This window comes from Macrobrachium nipponense, chromosome 39 (genome assembly GCF_015104395.2).
Source record: "Macrobrachium nipponense isolate FS-2020 chromosome 39, ASM1510439v2, whole genome shotgun sequence".
In the NCBI taxonomy this organism is placed as follows: domain Eukaryota; kingdom Metazoa; phylum Arthropoda; class Malacostraca; order Decapoda; family Palaemonidae; genus Macrobrachium; species Macrobrachium nipponense.
Genome location: NC_061099.1, coordinates 8070601 through 8083100, shown reverse-complemented (window position 1 = coordinate 8083100; position 12500 = coordinate 8070601). Strand labels below are relative to the sequence as shown.

The window sequence follows — 12500 nt, the reverse complement described above, 5'->3', positions numbered from 1 at the left end:
TTTACTACATAATTGTTGATTTTTCTCACACAATAAAGTGACTACTAAAGAAATTCACAATCTCGTGAAAAACAATCTGCGTAATAAAAAATCCACAATTATTATATTAAACTATATTACCATGTAAAATAAACAAGCATAATAATATAGTTTACTAAAAATTGTTGATTTTTCTCACACAAAAAAGTGATTGCTAAAGAAATTCACAATCTCTTGAAAAACTGTCATAAAAATCCACAATTATATAGTAAACTATATTATATTATGTAAGATAAATAAGCGTAGTAATATACTTTATTATATAATTGTGATTTTTTATTACACAATAAAGTGACTACTAAAGAAATTCCCAATCTCGTGAAAAACAGTGTCATAAAAATCCACTATTGTATAGTAAACTATATTATATTATGTAAAATAAATAAGCGTAGTAATATACTTTATTATATAATTGTGAATTTTTATTACACAATAAAGTGACTACTAAAGAAATTCCCAATCTCGTGAAAAACAGTGTCATAAAAATCCACTATTGTATAGTAAACTATATTACCATGTAAAATAAACAAGCATAGTAATATAGTTTACAATATAATTGTGGATTTTTTTTACACAATACAGTGATTACGTCCTACAGGAAATTCCCTACAGTAATTGTGGCTGTTTACCCCGCCTCCTGCTGCTGCTGATTTTTGGTTACTTCCTTCACAGTAGCTATATGACATTTAGCTTTATTTCTCTGTTCCTTTTCTTCGTAACTCAGCCCTGTAATTCGTATATCAAATTCATATTTGGAATGGTTACGTTTTTCCAAAAGTAGCATTTGGAGCGTCTACTAAATGTGGAAGGTTCGTTTCATTCTTGATACCTTGAATGCCTTCAGTAGCAGGCAGGAAGCGTGTGTTGTATTCAAAGGATGCTTGTACTGTTGCGCTCAGATTTATCTCGTAATTTTCTTTACGAAATGATCGCATTCATTTGTCATCCGACAACATCTCCATTATTTTTCGGTGGCGATTACGCTTCTGCCCTCCTTCGGAAATTGCCCTCTCCCCCTTTGCACTCTGTAATTGGTGTGCTTCAGTAATTGCGTATTTGCTTTCTTATGGCAGACGACAATTTATTACCCTGTAAAAGCCGCAAGGTTAACCGGGCTTTTCTTTTCCTTTTTATTTTCACGCCGAAATTGATTTATCGTTCGTTAGAGATTTTGTGCTCTGTCGAATTTGCATACAAATTTTTTTTATTGGATATTTCATGTAAAATGGAATTATGATGTGCATTGCTTACCAATGTTATATATTGGAAGGCAGATGTAAGTCTTTGAGAATATGTCCACCTGTGATTTTGATGACAAGACAGACTGTCTGTACATACAAGCAGCCATGTCTTATGCACTGTAGGAGTAAAAAAAGAAGAAAAAAAAGGAATTGAAGCAATAGCAAAGGAGGAAATAGTTCTGTGCATTGGTAAAGGCACACACAAATATATACCTGTCTGTTTGATTGGTAAAGGCATACGCACGCAAATATATGGGCATGTGTAATGCATGTATATTTGTATGTATGTATGTATGTGTATGCGCATGCATGCGCGCGCGTGTATAGTAGAGGTAAATAGTGTGCATATTTGTATTGGCAGATATAGTTACGTATACACATGTAGTCACTCTCTCATGTACGTTTTACCACATACAAACAACTACTCATACAAACTCCCATGCACACACACACACATACACACACACACACACGTAAATTGTGTTAGACGTAAGGATTTAACTAAAGCCTCCACTTTTCTCACCGCTAAAGCAATCAGATCCCACCACGAAAAAAAAAAAAGTCACTCGCATTTATACATTTCGGTCCGTAATTTAAATGATTCCATTTTTGCCGGAGGAAGCGCCTTCATTTTTATATGGAATTAACAATGGCGAGTAAGAAAATCTAGGCATCATCCGGCTAATTCCTTTTAAATTCAGCTTATTCATCCACCTTTCATTGTGGGGAAGCAGATGTACGCACAATACGCTCGGCAGCAATTTTATATATAATAGTATATATAAATATACTTTTATCGCATATCATTTTATTTCGTATTTGGTGCTTAGTGTCTCAGTTCTCCATTGTGTTCTCTCACTCCACGTGGAAGTTACCTCGGCTTAGATAATATCATTTATTCATTGAGTTCTGTTTCTGTTGTATTTCTCTAAATATAGGAGATTTGAATCGGGGTGAAGTGTTCCACCTTAATTCTTCGCAGAAGTGGATTATACGCTATTCCGGATAAATAGAAACCTGGGAAAGGAGACATCGAGGAGAGAGAGTAAGAGAAAAAAAAAATAAATAAAAAGATGTCAGCCAGTTTTGATTGATGTCATCCCGAGGGACATCAAGAGAGAGGCTGAGTGGCCTCCCAGAGGCCATTGAGACTCCGCCCGCTGCCGCATCCCGGTGAGGTTCGGGGAGGCAATTCGGTCTTCATTTGCTCTGGGGGTCGTCCATTTTGGCAGAATCAGTCAAGGGGGACTGGGCCCCAGAAATGAGTGACGGAGGAGGAGGAGGAGGAGGAGGAGGAGGACCTCCCCCGGGGAAGGGGTTAGGAAGGCTTTAAGGAGGAGGAGGAGGAGGAAGGTTGGAGGAACTTATTTCTTTTTTTTTTTTTTATGAGGAGAATTGGGGATGTGGGGATCCGGGGATACAGAAGGGAGGGGTGAGAGGATCTGGGGATACAGAAGGGAGGGGTGAGAGGATCGGGGATACAGAGAGGGGTGAGAGATCTGGGGATACGGGATGAAGGGAGGGGTGAGAGGATCGGGGATACAGAAGGGAGGGGTGAGAGGATCTGGGGATACAGAAGGGAGGGATGAGGGGAACCGGTGCTACAGAAGGGAGGGGGTGCGGGAAACTGGGGTTACAGAAGGGAGGGGTGAGGGGAATTGGGGATACAGAAGGGAGGGGGCGAGGGGAACGGGGGAGTATAGAATGGAGGGAGTGAGGGGAGTGAGGGGAAGTGGAGAAGTAGTGAAGGGCGGCAGCAGCGAATCAACTCTCATAAAGCGAGCAGTCGAGGCGAAAATATAGCCCATAAAGCCAGGGCGCAATAAAAACGTAATCAAATATTTAGAGGTGAGTGTCATAGTGCGGTGGATCAAACTGGCCTCTAAAGCTTGTGTGTGTCTGTTTCTGTTTACCTGTCGAGGATCCTGCTGCTGCTGCTGCTGCTGCTTTGGCCCCTTCTCTCTCTCTCTCTCTCTCTCTCTCTCTCATCTGTATTGTATGCAACTAGTTGCATTTCTACAAGAGATTTAGTCTCTCTCTCGTCTCTCTCTCTCTCTCATGTGTATTGTATGCACTTTCTTTGAGTGGCAGAGTTCTGGGCTAACACTCCTCTCTCTCTCTCTCTCTCTCTCTCTCTCTCTCTCTCTCTCTCATCTGTATTGTATGCACTCTCTTCTCTTTCAGTGGTAGAGTTAGGGGCTAACGCATATCTAGTTGCATTTCTACAAGAGATTAACCCGTTCTCTCTCTCTCTCTCTCTCTCTCTCTCTCTCTCTCTCTCTCTCTCTCTCTCTATTGTATGCACTTTCTTTCAGTGGTAGAGTTTTGAGCTAACACATTTAGTTACATTTCTGCAAGAGATTAACTCACTCTCTCTCTCTCTCTCTCTCTCTCTCTCTCTCTCTCTCCTTTAAACAAGAATCTTTTTGTTTGCTAGACGTCGTTTTTAGATGATAAACTTGATCACCTCTTTTCTCTCTCTCTCTCTCTCTCTCGTTAGAAAATGCGTGTGGTTTTTTTTTTCTTTTATTGTTCCGCACCATTTAGTTTTTGTCGGCATTAGGTGTTTTACCCCAATTCCCGCCCCTTTATGTTCAATCACTTAGTGCGGCCCCACTTTTAAGGTTTGAACTGACGCTTTCTGTGGCTTTTGGGGTTTGCTTTTTTATTTAACTCTCTCTCTCTCTCTCTCTCTCTCTCTCTCTCTCTCTCTCTCTCTCTCTCTCTCTGGTGTATCCTTCCCTTATGTCACTTAGCAATAAGTATTCTTTCTTATAAGGTCATACGGGTATACATATCCTTGCATATTCAGAGTTGCTGCAAATGAAGTTTACCTTGTGAGGAATCTTGCTGTTTATGATTGACATGGCGTTAGTCCAGCACGGGCTCTTGCTCCTAGAGCAGCTCGTGAATTATTGTCATCGGTAAACATCAAAAGAGGGATTTTGGTTGGGGTGTGCCATCATTACTGTCGTTAACAGTTTTCTTTTTATATCCCTTTTATTTATGATTATTTGTTCCTCTCTTTTGTTGACTCTTCCATTGTTCCTAGTATTTCCATCAGATGAATTTCACGGCAATTTCCTTCCATATCGCACGAGTTACTTTCCGTTTTTAGCTTTCCCAGGTCAACAAACTTTCTTCCATTTTTCTTTTTCTTTTTCTCAAACACTTTATTCTACAGTTCACTGGTTAACTCCTTATCTCTGCCCTTTCTCCACCTCCTCTTGCCACTCGTCCTCTTCCCCCACCCCCCCTCCTCCTCCTCCCCCTCCTCCTCCTCCTCCTCCTCCTCCTCCTCCTCCATTCCTTATATCCCCGATGACTTATCAATTTTACAAGACCGGGTTATAAAGCTTTTTTTATGCGTAATCTCAAGGTTGTCACGAATGCATTACCCGAAGCGGCTAATCAGAGTGAAAGCTGCTGCTACTGTACCCCTGCCCCGGTGTGGGTCCTGTAGGAGAGAGAGAGAGAGAGAGAGAGAAGAGAGAGAGAGAGAGAGGAAAAAAGAAGATAGAGAGAGAGTTTAATTGAGAGAGATAGAGATAAGAGATTAAATTGACGGAGAGATTGTACGGAGAGAGCGGGATTAGAGAGATTGAGAGAGAGAGAGAGAGATTGACGGAGAGAGAGAGAGAGATTGATTTGGAAGAGAGAGAGCAGAGAGAGGGGGGGGGTTGTAGCCCCGTTGGAGGAGAGAGAGTTAGAGGGGGGGGGTGTTGGGGGAGGGGTGGGGGGGGGGGTGGGGGGTAGGAAACCGGTTGCTCGTTTTGGGAAATGAGGAGTTTGGTTGGAGTGGAGTAATAGGGGCCGGTAATAGGAGATTGTGAGATATTAACTTTTGGAAAGAGACTTTTTGAGAGCCTGATTTTCTTTTCATTTTTCTTTCTTTCTTTTTCCTTTTTGTTTTTGTTTTAAAGGCGGTTCTTTTTGCTCTATGGGGGGAAAGTGAGACGGGAGATACGAGGGAGATATTACCTCTTTGTCGGAGATGTATTTGTGTTTGTTATATGTCTGAGTACGTATGTGCTTATATTATATAATGTATAACTGAATCACGAAAGTTTGGAACGTGTTAAATTCATAAATAAAGGTATAAGCCGGATTCTAGGTACTAATCGCCTTATAATCCCTATCTGTCAGTTATACGACCTTTCCTGTATTGTAAATTCCTCATGAAAGTCAGTTTGTCTGCTGAGTAAGGGACGTCGAGTCGAAAGATCTTGCAGAAACTCCGTTGTTTATTTTTCCTTCGTGGTTTATACCTTTATTTATATTATATAATGTATGTGTATACACATGTATACATATATATGTATATACATACACATAGTGTGTGTGTGTGAGGTGTGCATTTTCATTATTTCGGGTAGTCTCTGCGTTAATCGCAGATTATGTACTTAGTATTGTAAGGAGAAACACTCGTGAATTTTCCATTTCGTACAAAACGAAAAATGTATTTCTTTGCGCCTTAGATGTCAAGGTCATATATATGTATATAGTATATATATATATATATATATATATATATATATATTATATATATATATATATATATATATATATATATATATATAATTCTATACACAATACCGTGATTCATATACATATATCGAAACTACAAATGTCCTTTAATATCTAATTCGCTCTACCCCGGAATTATATATTTTCATATATATATATATAAATATATTATATATATCTACTAATATATATATATATATATATATATATTACATACATTACATATACATACATACACATACACATATAGTGTGTGTGTGTGAGGTGTGCATTTTCATTATTTCGGGTAGGTGTCTGCGTTAATCGCAGATTATGTACTTAGTATTGTAAGGAGAAACACCTCATGAATTTTCCATTTCGTACAAAACGAAAAATGTATTTTCTTCGCGCCTTAGATGTCAAGGTCATATATATATATATATATATATATATATATATATATATATATATATATATATATATATATATGAAAGTCAGGAGGTCAAAAAGGAATTTGTTTTGCCCATATTTGAAGCATCTGACATCAGCTTTGTATTTGGCCTAAAGAATTTTATATAGTCATGAATTTCGAGCTATTTAAGTATTTTATATGCGATAGAGACTTCATGATTTATTACTGAAGCATGAATTCTAGGTCAGGGTCAAAATTTTACAGGTCAAAGAGGAATTAAATTTTGGCTTTAACTTTTAAAACCCTGAGAAGATAAATTCAGATTAGGCATGCATAAACCATTAGTGATGCCTGCGTGTAGAGTGAGGTCAGTGTCACATTGAAATTCAAATGATTCGTCAATTGTGAATATACATGAGACTGACAATTAATGATTGTCATGGTGCAAAAGTGAAAATGGATTCATGGTCAAGGTCGGGCTAATTGTCAGGTCATGCCCGACAAAATGCTGGATATTAAAAACTATGGGTTATTCGTTTGAAAGTAAACGGTTGTCTATTTGGAATTACGCTTATAAGAACGGATAAGTTAAACATAAGGACTAAAAAGTTGATCGTATGTTAATGGCCTAATGCTTTATTCTGCATAGGTATGTTTATATATATATATATATATCTATATATATATATATATATATATATATAAATATATCATATATGTGATATATAAGTATATCATATATACATATGAACGCATATATATAATTATATACATGCACGTACCACAACCACACACACACACACACACACCACACACACCAAACACACATAATATATCTAATATATAATATAATAAATATAGCTATATATTATTAATAATATATATATAAATATAATCTATAAATCTATATATATATAATATATTATATATATATTATTAGAATATATAATTATACATCTAGATTATGCTATATATATGATAAATCTTTAATAATTTATATATATATATATATAATAATATATATATATAATATAATATTATATTATATTATTATATATATATATATATAGATACATAATATATATATAATAATATATATATATATATATATATATATATATAGTCGATATTAATATATAAATATATATATATATATATATATATTTATATATATCATTAGATTATATATATATTTATTTAGATATATATATATATATGAAGATATATATATTATATATATAATTATACAAATATTCTATATATATCATTATATATATATATATATATTATATATATATATTATATATGAAGTATATTTTATAAACGAAAAATAAGTAACCGGAGCATTAGTATAAGATTAATTTCCGCGCCATTGTTGTTGTAACTACTTTACTCTCATGGTCTCATTTGCAAATAGCGCGTAATCGCATCACGGCGGCTTATCTGTCTTTATAAAGCATAATTCCAACTAAATACCCGTCTCTCTCTTTGTTTTTATTATATATGTATATACATAGCACTCACCTCCGCTTGCATATTATGTATTGTGCGTGCAGGATTCTATACTACGCGGGGCCTGTGTTTAAATGCAACGGCGTTTGCATTACCGAAGGGCGAATCATCCCACCCATTCGGGGCCGCCCACCATCGCGCCCACGATACGAAGCGGAGCTAGTTACATGCAAATGAGCGACCGAAAAATTATGCTTAATTGAAATTAGTGGCCGCTGAAAAAAAGTTGGCTTTTGGCGCGCGCGTTATCGAGTTTCGCTCAAGGTGTCGTCGTTGGTTTTTTATTTATTTATTTATTTTTATTATTTTTTTTTTTGAGATTCCGAAGTGATCGCGTGGTGGTAGTTTGAGGTAGAGTGATCGTTAAATATATATATATATATATATATATATATATATATGTGTGTGTGTGTGTGTGTGTGTGTTGTGTGTTTGGGGTGTGTGTGTATGTATGTATGTATGTATGTATGTATGTATATATAAAATACCTCAACGTGCATCAAAAATTCGGACAAGCGCTCCCAAAAATAACTTAGACCGACCCGAAGGAACCCCCACCGTTCATCGTAGCCGCTTCTTTCTCATCTCATCCCGGAACACCCGCTAATATGGTAAATAAGTATCGGCCTTTGAGGAGAAACCCCGAATACGCGCAGGCGAAAGCAACCTACGATAAATAGGCGAAAGCAACGTGCGATAAATAACCATAGGCGGCCATAAATAACAAGAGAAACCTTTCCGGACGCCTCCTGCCTTTCGACGCCGGGAAATCACTATTTACGACCCGAACGAGAAACAATATGTATCGACAGGCTGTTTTAAGCTTTCCTTCCGCTCGACTGGAACGCGGCTGCGAGGGCCAGAGCTGCTGTACTACTACATATTGGTCGTGAGGGAATAAAAAAAAAAAAAAAGTTTTAAAAGATTCGGTGCGAGTTTTGTTTTATTCAAGATTTTAAAACGGTTTGCTGGGGAATTTCTTCAGGACTTTTGTTTACGCTTTGGTGGTGTGAATACATTCGTGTTTATTCGGATATGCGTATCTTTATTTGGGTTTGAATATAACTCTATTATTTATATCAGTAAAAATCGAGTTATGGGATATATTTATGAGAGAATATAAGTGTGTTTCGTCGTTGAAATTGATTTTGAAAGCAAGACTTAAAATTATCATTCGAAGAGGTATTCATACATTTTCAAACAGAACCCCATCTCTCTCTCTCTCTCTCTCTCTCTCTCTCTCTCTCTCTCTCTCTCTCTCTCTCTCTCTCATTTTTGTAATTGTTTGCCCGCCACGAAGGAAATCCCAGGAGGAGGAGAGCGTGGTGCGAATTTGATTTAATTATGTCGTATGTAATTGATGACACCCAGATAGAAATAGACTTTTTAAGCTGGCAGTTTTCATTGGTCGTGACGTTAACCTGTTTGTCGACTCGGTTGAGTGAAGAGTGAATGAATCTGTTGTCTAGAATTCACTGTTGCTTCTTTTACACACACACGTACACACATATATATGTTTATATATTTGTGTGTGTTTACCTACGTATGTATATGTACATATGTGTATAGGTATTTATACATGAAGGTGTATGTTTGCAGGAATGAAAACGACGAAAATGATTGTGCGTGAGCAGCTGAAAGGTGCAGGATAGTGCTTTCTGTACCTGAGGAAACTTCAGAGACAGGTGAGAGGGTAAGATCTCGTAAGAGAGAACGGACTGTATGTGAAAGATTTTTGAGTAAGAGAAAAAAAGGTGCAAAACTGTATTTATGCGATCCAGGAATGTTTAGAGAATGAGACTGAAAGTTATTTATTTGTCTATTTATCTATTTATTATTTTTTTAAAGGTGAAACTGTGCCTTGATGGGTATGGAGAACGGGAAAGGGTGGTTGTGCTAGGTGATTCAGATGCAAAAGTAGATAAGAAGAAAAAATGGACACCGTTGGGCCTGTATGAATTTTCGGATTAAATGGAAATGGAATCTCTTGGGAGAATGTACTTGGGAAGGGTTCATTTCTGAAAGTATTAGTTTCTAAAGGAACATACTAATAAACAATAAAATTCTTTATTTGAATGATATCAGTGTGGTGTCTACGTGTTCATGATGAACTTTTGAAGACAAGCAAATGGTAATTTTCGTCCTGTAATCACTGTCCCATTCTATTGTGATTCAAGCTGTCACATATTTGGGTCCAACCTGTCCCATTTTCTATTGTGATTCAACCTGTCCCATTTTCTATTGTGATTCAACCTGTCCCATTTTCTATTGTGATTCAACCTGTCCCATTTTCTATTGTGATTCAACCTGTCCCATTTTCTATTGTGATTCAACCTGTCACATTTTCTATTTTGACTCAACCTGTCACATTTTCTATTGTGATTCAACCTGTCACATTTTCTATTTTGACTCAACCTGTCCCATTTTCTATTGTGATTCAACCTGTCACATTTTCTATTTTGATTCAACCTGTCACATTTTCTATTGTGATTCAACCTGTCACATTTTCTATTGTGATTCAACCTGTCACATTATTCTTGCGATTCAACCTGTCACATTTTCTATTGGGATTCAACCTGTCACATTTACTCTTGCGATTCAACCTGTCACATTTTCTATTTGGGTTCAACCTGTCACATTTTCTATTGTGATTCAACCTGTCACATTTCTATTGTGATTCAACCTGTCACATTTTCTATTTGGGTTCAACCTGTCCCATTTTCTATTGTGATTCAACCTGTCCCATTTTCTATTGTGATTCAACCTGTCCCATTTTCTATTGTGATTCAACCTGTCACATTGTCTATTTGGGTTCAACACCTCGCACGGGCTATGCTTTCATTTTAAACAAAGATTCGGTCGTAACTCGAAAAGGAGAGAAAGTCCCAACCTCGGGGGAAATGACCACAGCGCCTCGGTGATCGTGCACAAGAGAAAAATCGTCAGGAAGTATAAATATATAACGGTGCCGTCTGGTAGCTTCCACACTCCATCGTTTCGGAGGAGGAGGAGGAGGAGGAGGAGGAGGAGGATGGAAGGGGAGTGAGGGGGTGGTGGTGTGGTAACGGGGGCGTAGGGTTGGCGGGTGAGAAAGGCAGTGTGGAAAAGAGAAAATTCTATATCGTATTTTCTTTGGAATTTACCCGATAAGCCCCGAAAATGGTCAAAGGGCCAGAGCCCTGTAACTGGTGATTTACCCCCGGAAAGGTAGTAATGATTCCAATCGAACACATTTCACCTTGGCGAACAGCACCAGCACCGGCAGCGGCGGCAGCTTGTGTTCTCTCTCTCTCTCTCTCTCTCCTCCCGCTCTTCTCTCTCTCTCTCTCGATTTTATGACTTGAGATCTCTGAAGCTGTAAAGCAATGCCTCTCTCTCGGCGAACGATTTCGCGTGTAAAACCAATTGTGAATTTTGATTTATATTTATGATTTATGTTTCAGTCGTTTTTTTTTTAAGTATTTCATATTTCAAAAGCAAAATATTATTGGATTCAAGGATTGGTGATTCATAAAGTGACGGAAAATGGTTAACAAATTGAAGCACGCAATAAAAAAAATTATCCTCTCTCTCTCTCTCTCTCTCTCTCTCTCTCTCTCTTTGCGCCGGAGACGGAGGAAAGAACTGAAAGTCAAGTTACACACGTCGCCCTCGTCGTTGTCGTCGTCGTCGTCATCGTCGTCGTTTGTGCCTACTTCTCCCCGAAGCCGTAATGAACCCAATCGAACACCGCTGAATAAGGAAGATTCCTAATGGCCGACCTGCCACTTCGTTCGGTTTTCTACAATTGAGGCCCCATTTTCTTCCCACCCTTTTCTCTTGTTTCCTTTTTTATTTCGTCCTCTTTTCTCTTAACTTTTTTTATGCTTTTTTTCTTCTTTTATGGTTCGTTTTGATATTTTAAATGCTGTATTTTAAAGTATTGTTTTTGGATTAATAGCAAGGATAGTTATTTTTGAATTTGTGAATGAACGAACCGTGTCATCCCTCTTTGTGCCTTATTATCTCTCTCTCTCTCTCTCTCTCTCTCTCTCTCTCTCTCTCTCTCTCTTGCAGAGGTTTTTAGTCCCTTAACCTTCAGATCTTTAATTCTAAAACACTTCACTTGAGCCTGTTTCTATCATATATTCGAACCATTGGTTTTCTTTCTATACTATTTTAGATTTTGATGCATTTTGAATATATAAGTAATATTTTCCCTTTTAACCCATATATTCAGTGGTTCTGTTCTTCCTGCCTTCGTCCCAGGGCGGACAAACAAGAAAGATCCACTCCCGGGGCGAACAAGCAGGTTTGCAGGAGGAGGGTATAAACAAAAAAGATCTACTCGGTTTTTATTACTATAGACGATTGTAAAGCGGTGAGCTAACCAGTTCCGCCCGAATGTTCATTGCTCTGGGTGATTTGGTCACGTGGGGAGAATGGAATGGAAGACGACAATTTGGCTGAGGTTATGTTTGATTGCAAATTTTATTAATAATACGAAGGCCATATAAAGTGAAACTGGGAATTTCTCTCTCTCTCTCTCTCTCTCTCTCTCTAAATTGGTTACTCTCACTTCAGTATATGCCTCAGCATCATAAAGATAGCCGGGGCTTCATGAAGAGCCGAGACTGCCCGGCAGCCCAAATTCATTTTGCAGATTTCGCCGCAAGGGGGAGGGTTGGGGGGGAGGGAAGGGGGGCCGGGGTTTAAAGGAGTCAGACTCTCTCTCTCTCTCTCTCTCTCTCTCTCTCTCTCTCTCTCTCAATTTAGACAGCCCGTGAAATATAGCTATACTATATCTGCTT

General features: G+C 37.8%; 2 protein-coding genes across 3 annotated transcripts in view; one reads left to right on the top strand and one right to left on the bottom strand.

Annotated features, from left to right (window-relative positions):
* Positions 1-12500, top strand: part of LOC135210092 (gastrula zinc finger protein XlCGF26.1-like) — a 798432-nt gene that overhangs the window by 111806 nt on the left and 674126 nt on the right. The window lies entirely within an intron of this gene.
* The window catches only part of LOC135209941 (uncharacterized), a 141506-nt gene continuing 133486 nt past the window's right edge, over positions 4481-12500 (bottom strand). The window contains exon 3 of the mRNA XM_064242672.1: positions 4481-4605. Within this exon, the coding sequence (XP_064098742.1) occupies positions 4481-4605 (125 nt within the window). The remainder of the gene's footprint in view (positions 4606-12500) is intronic.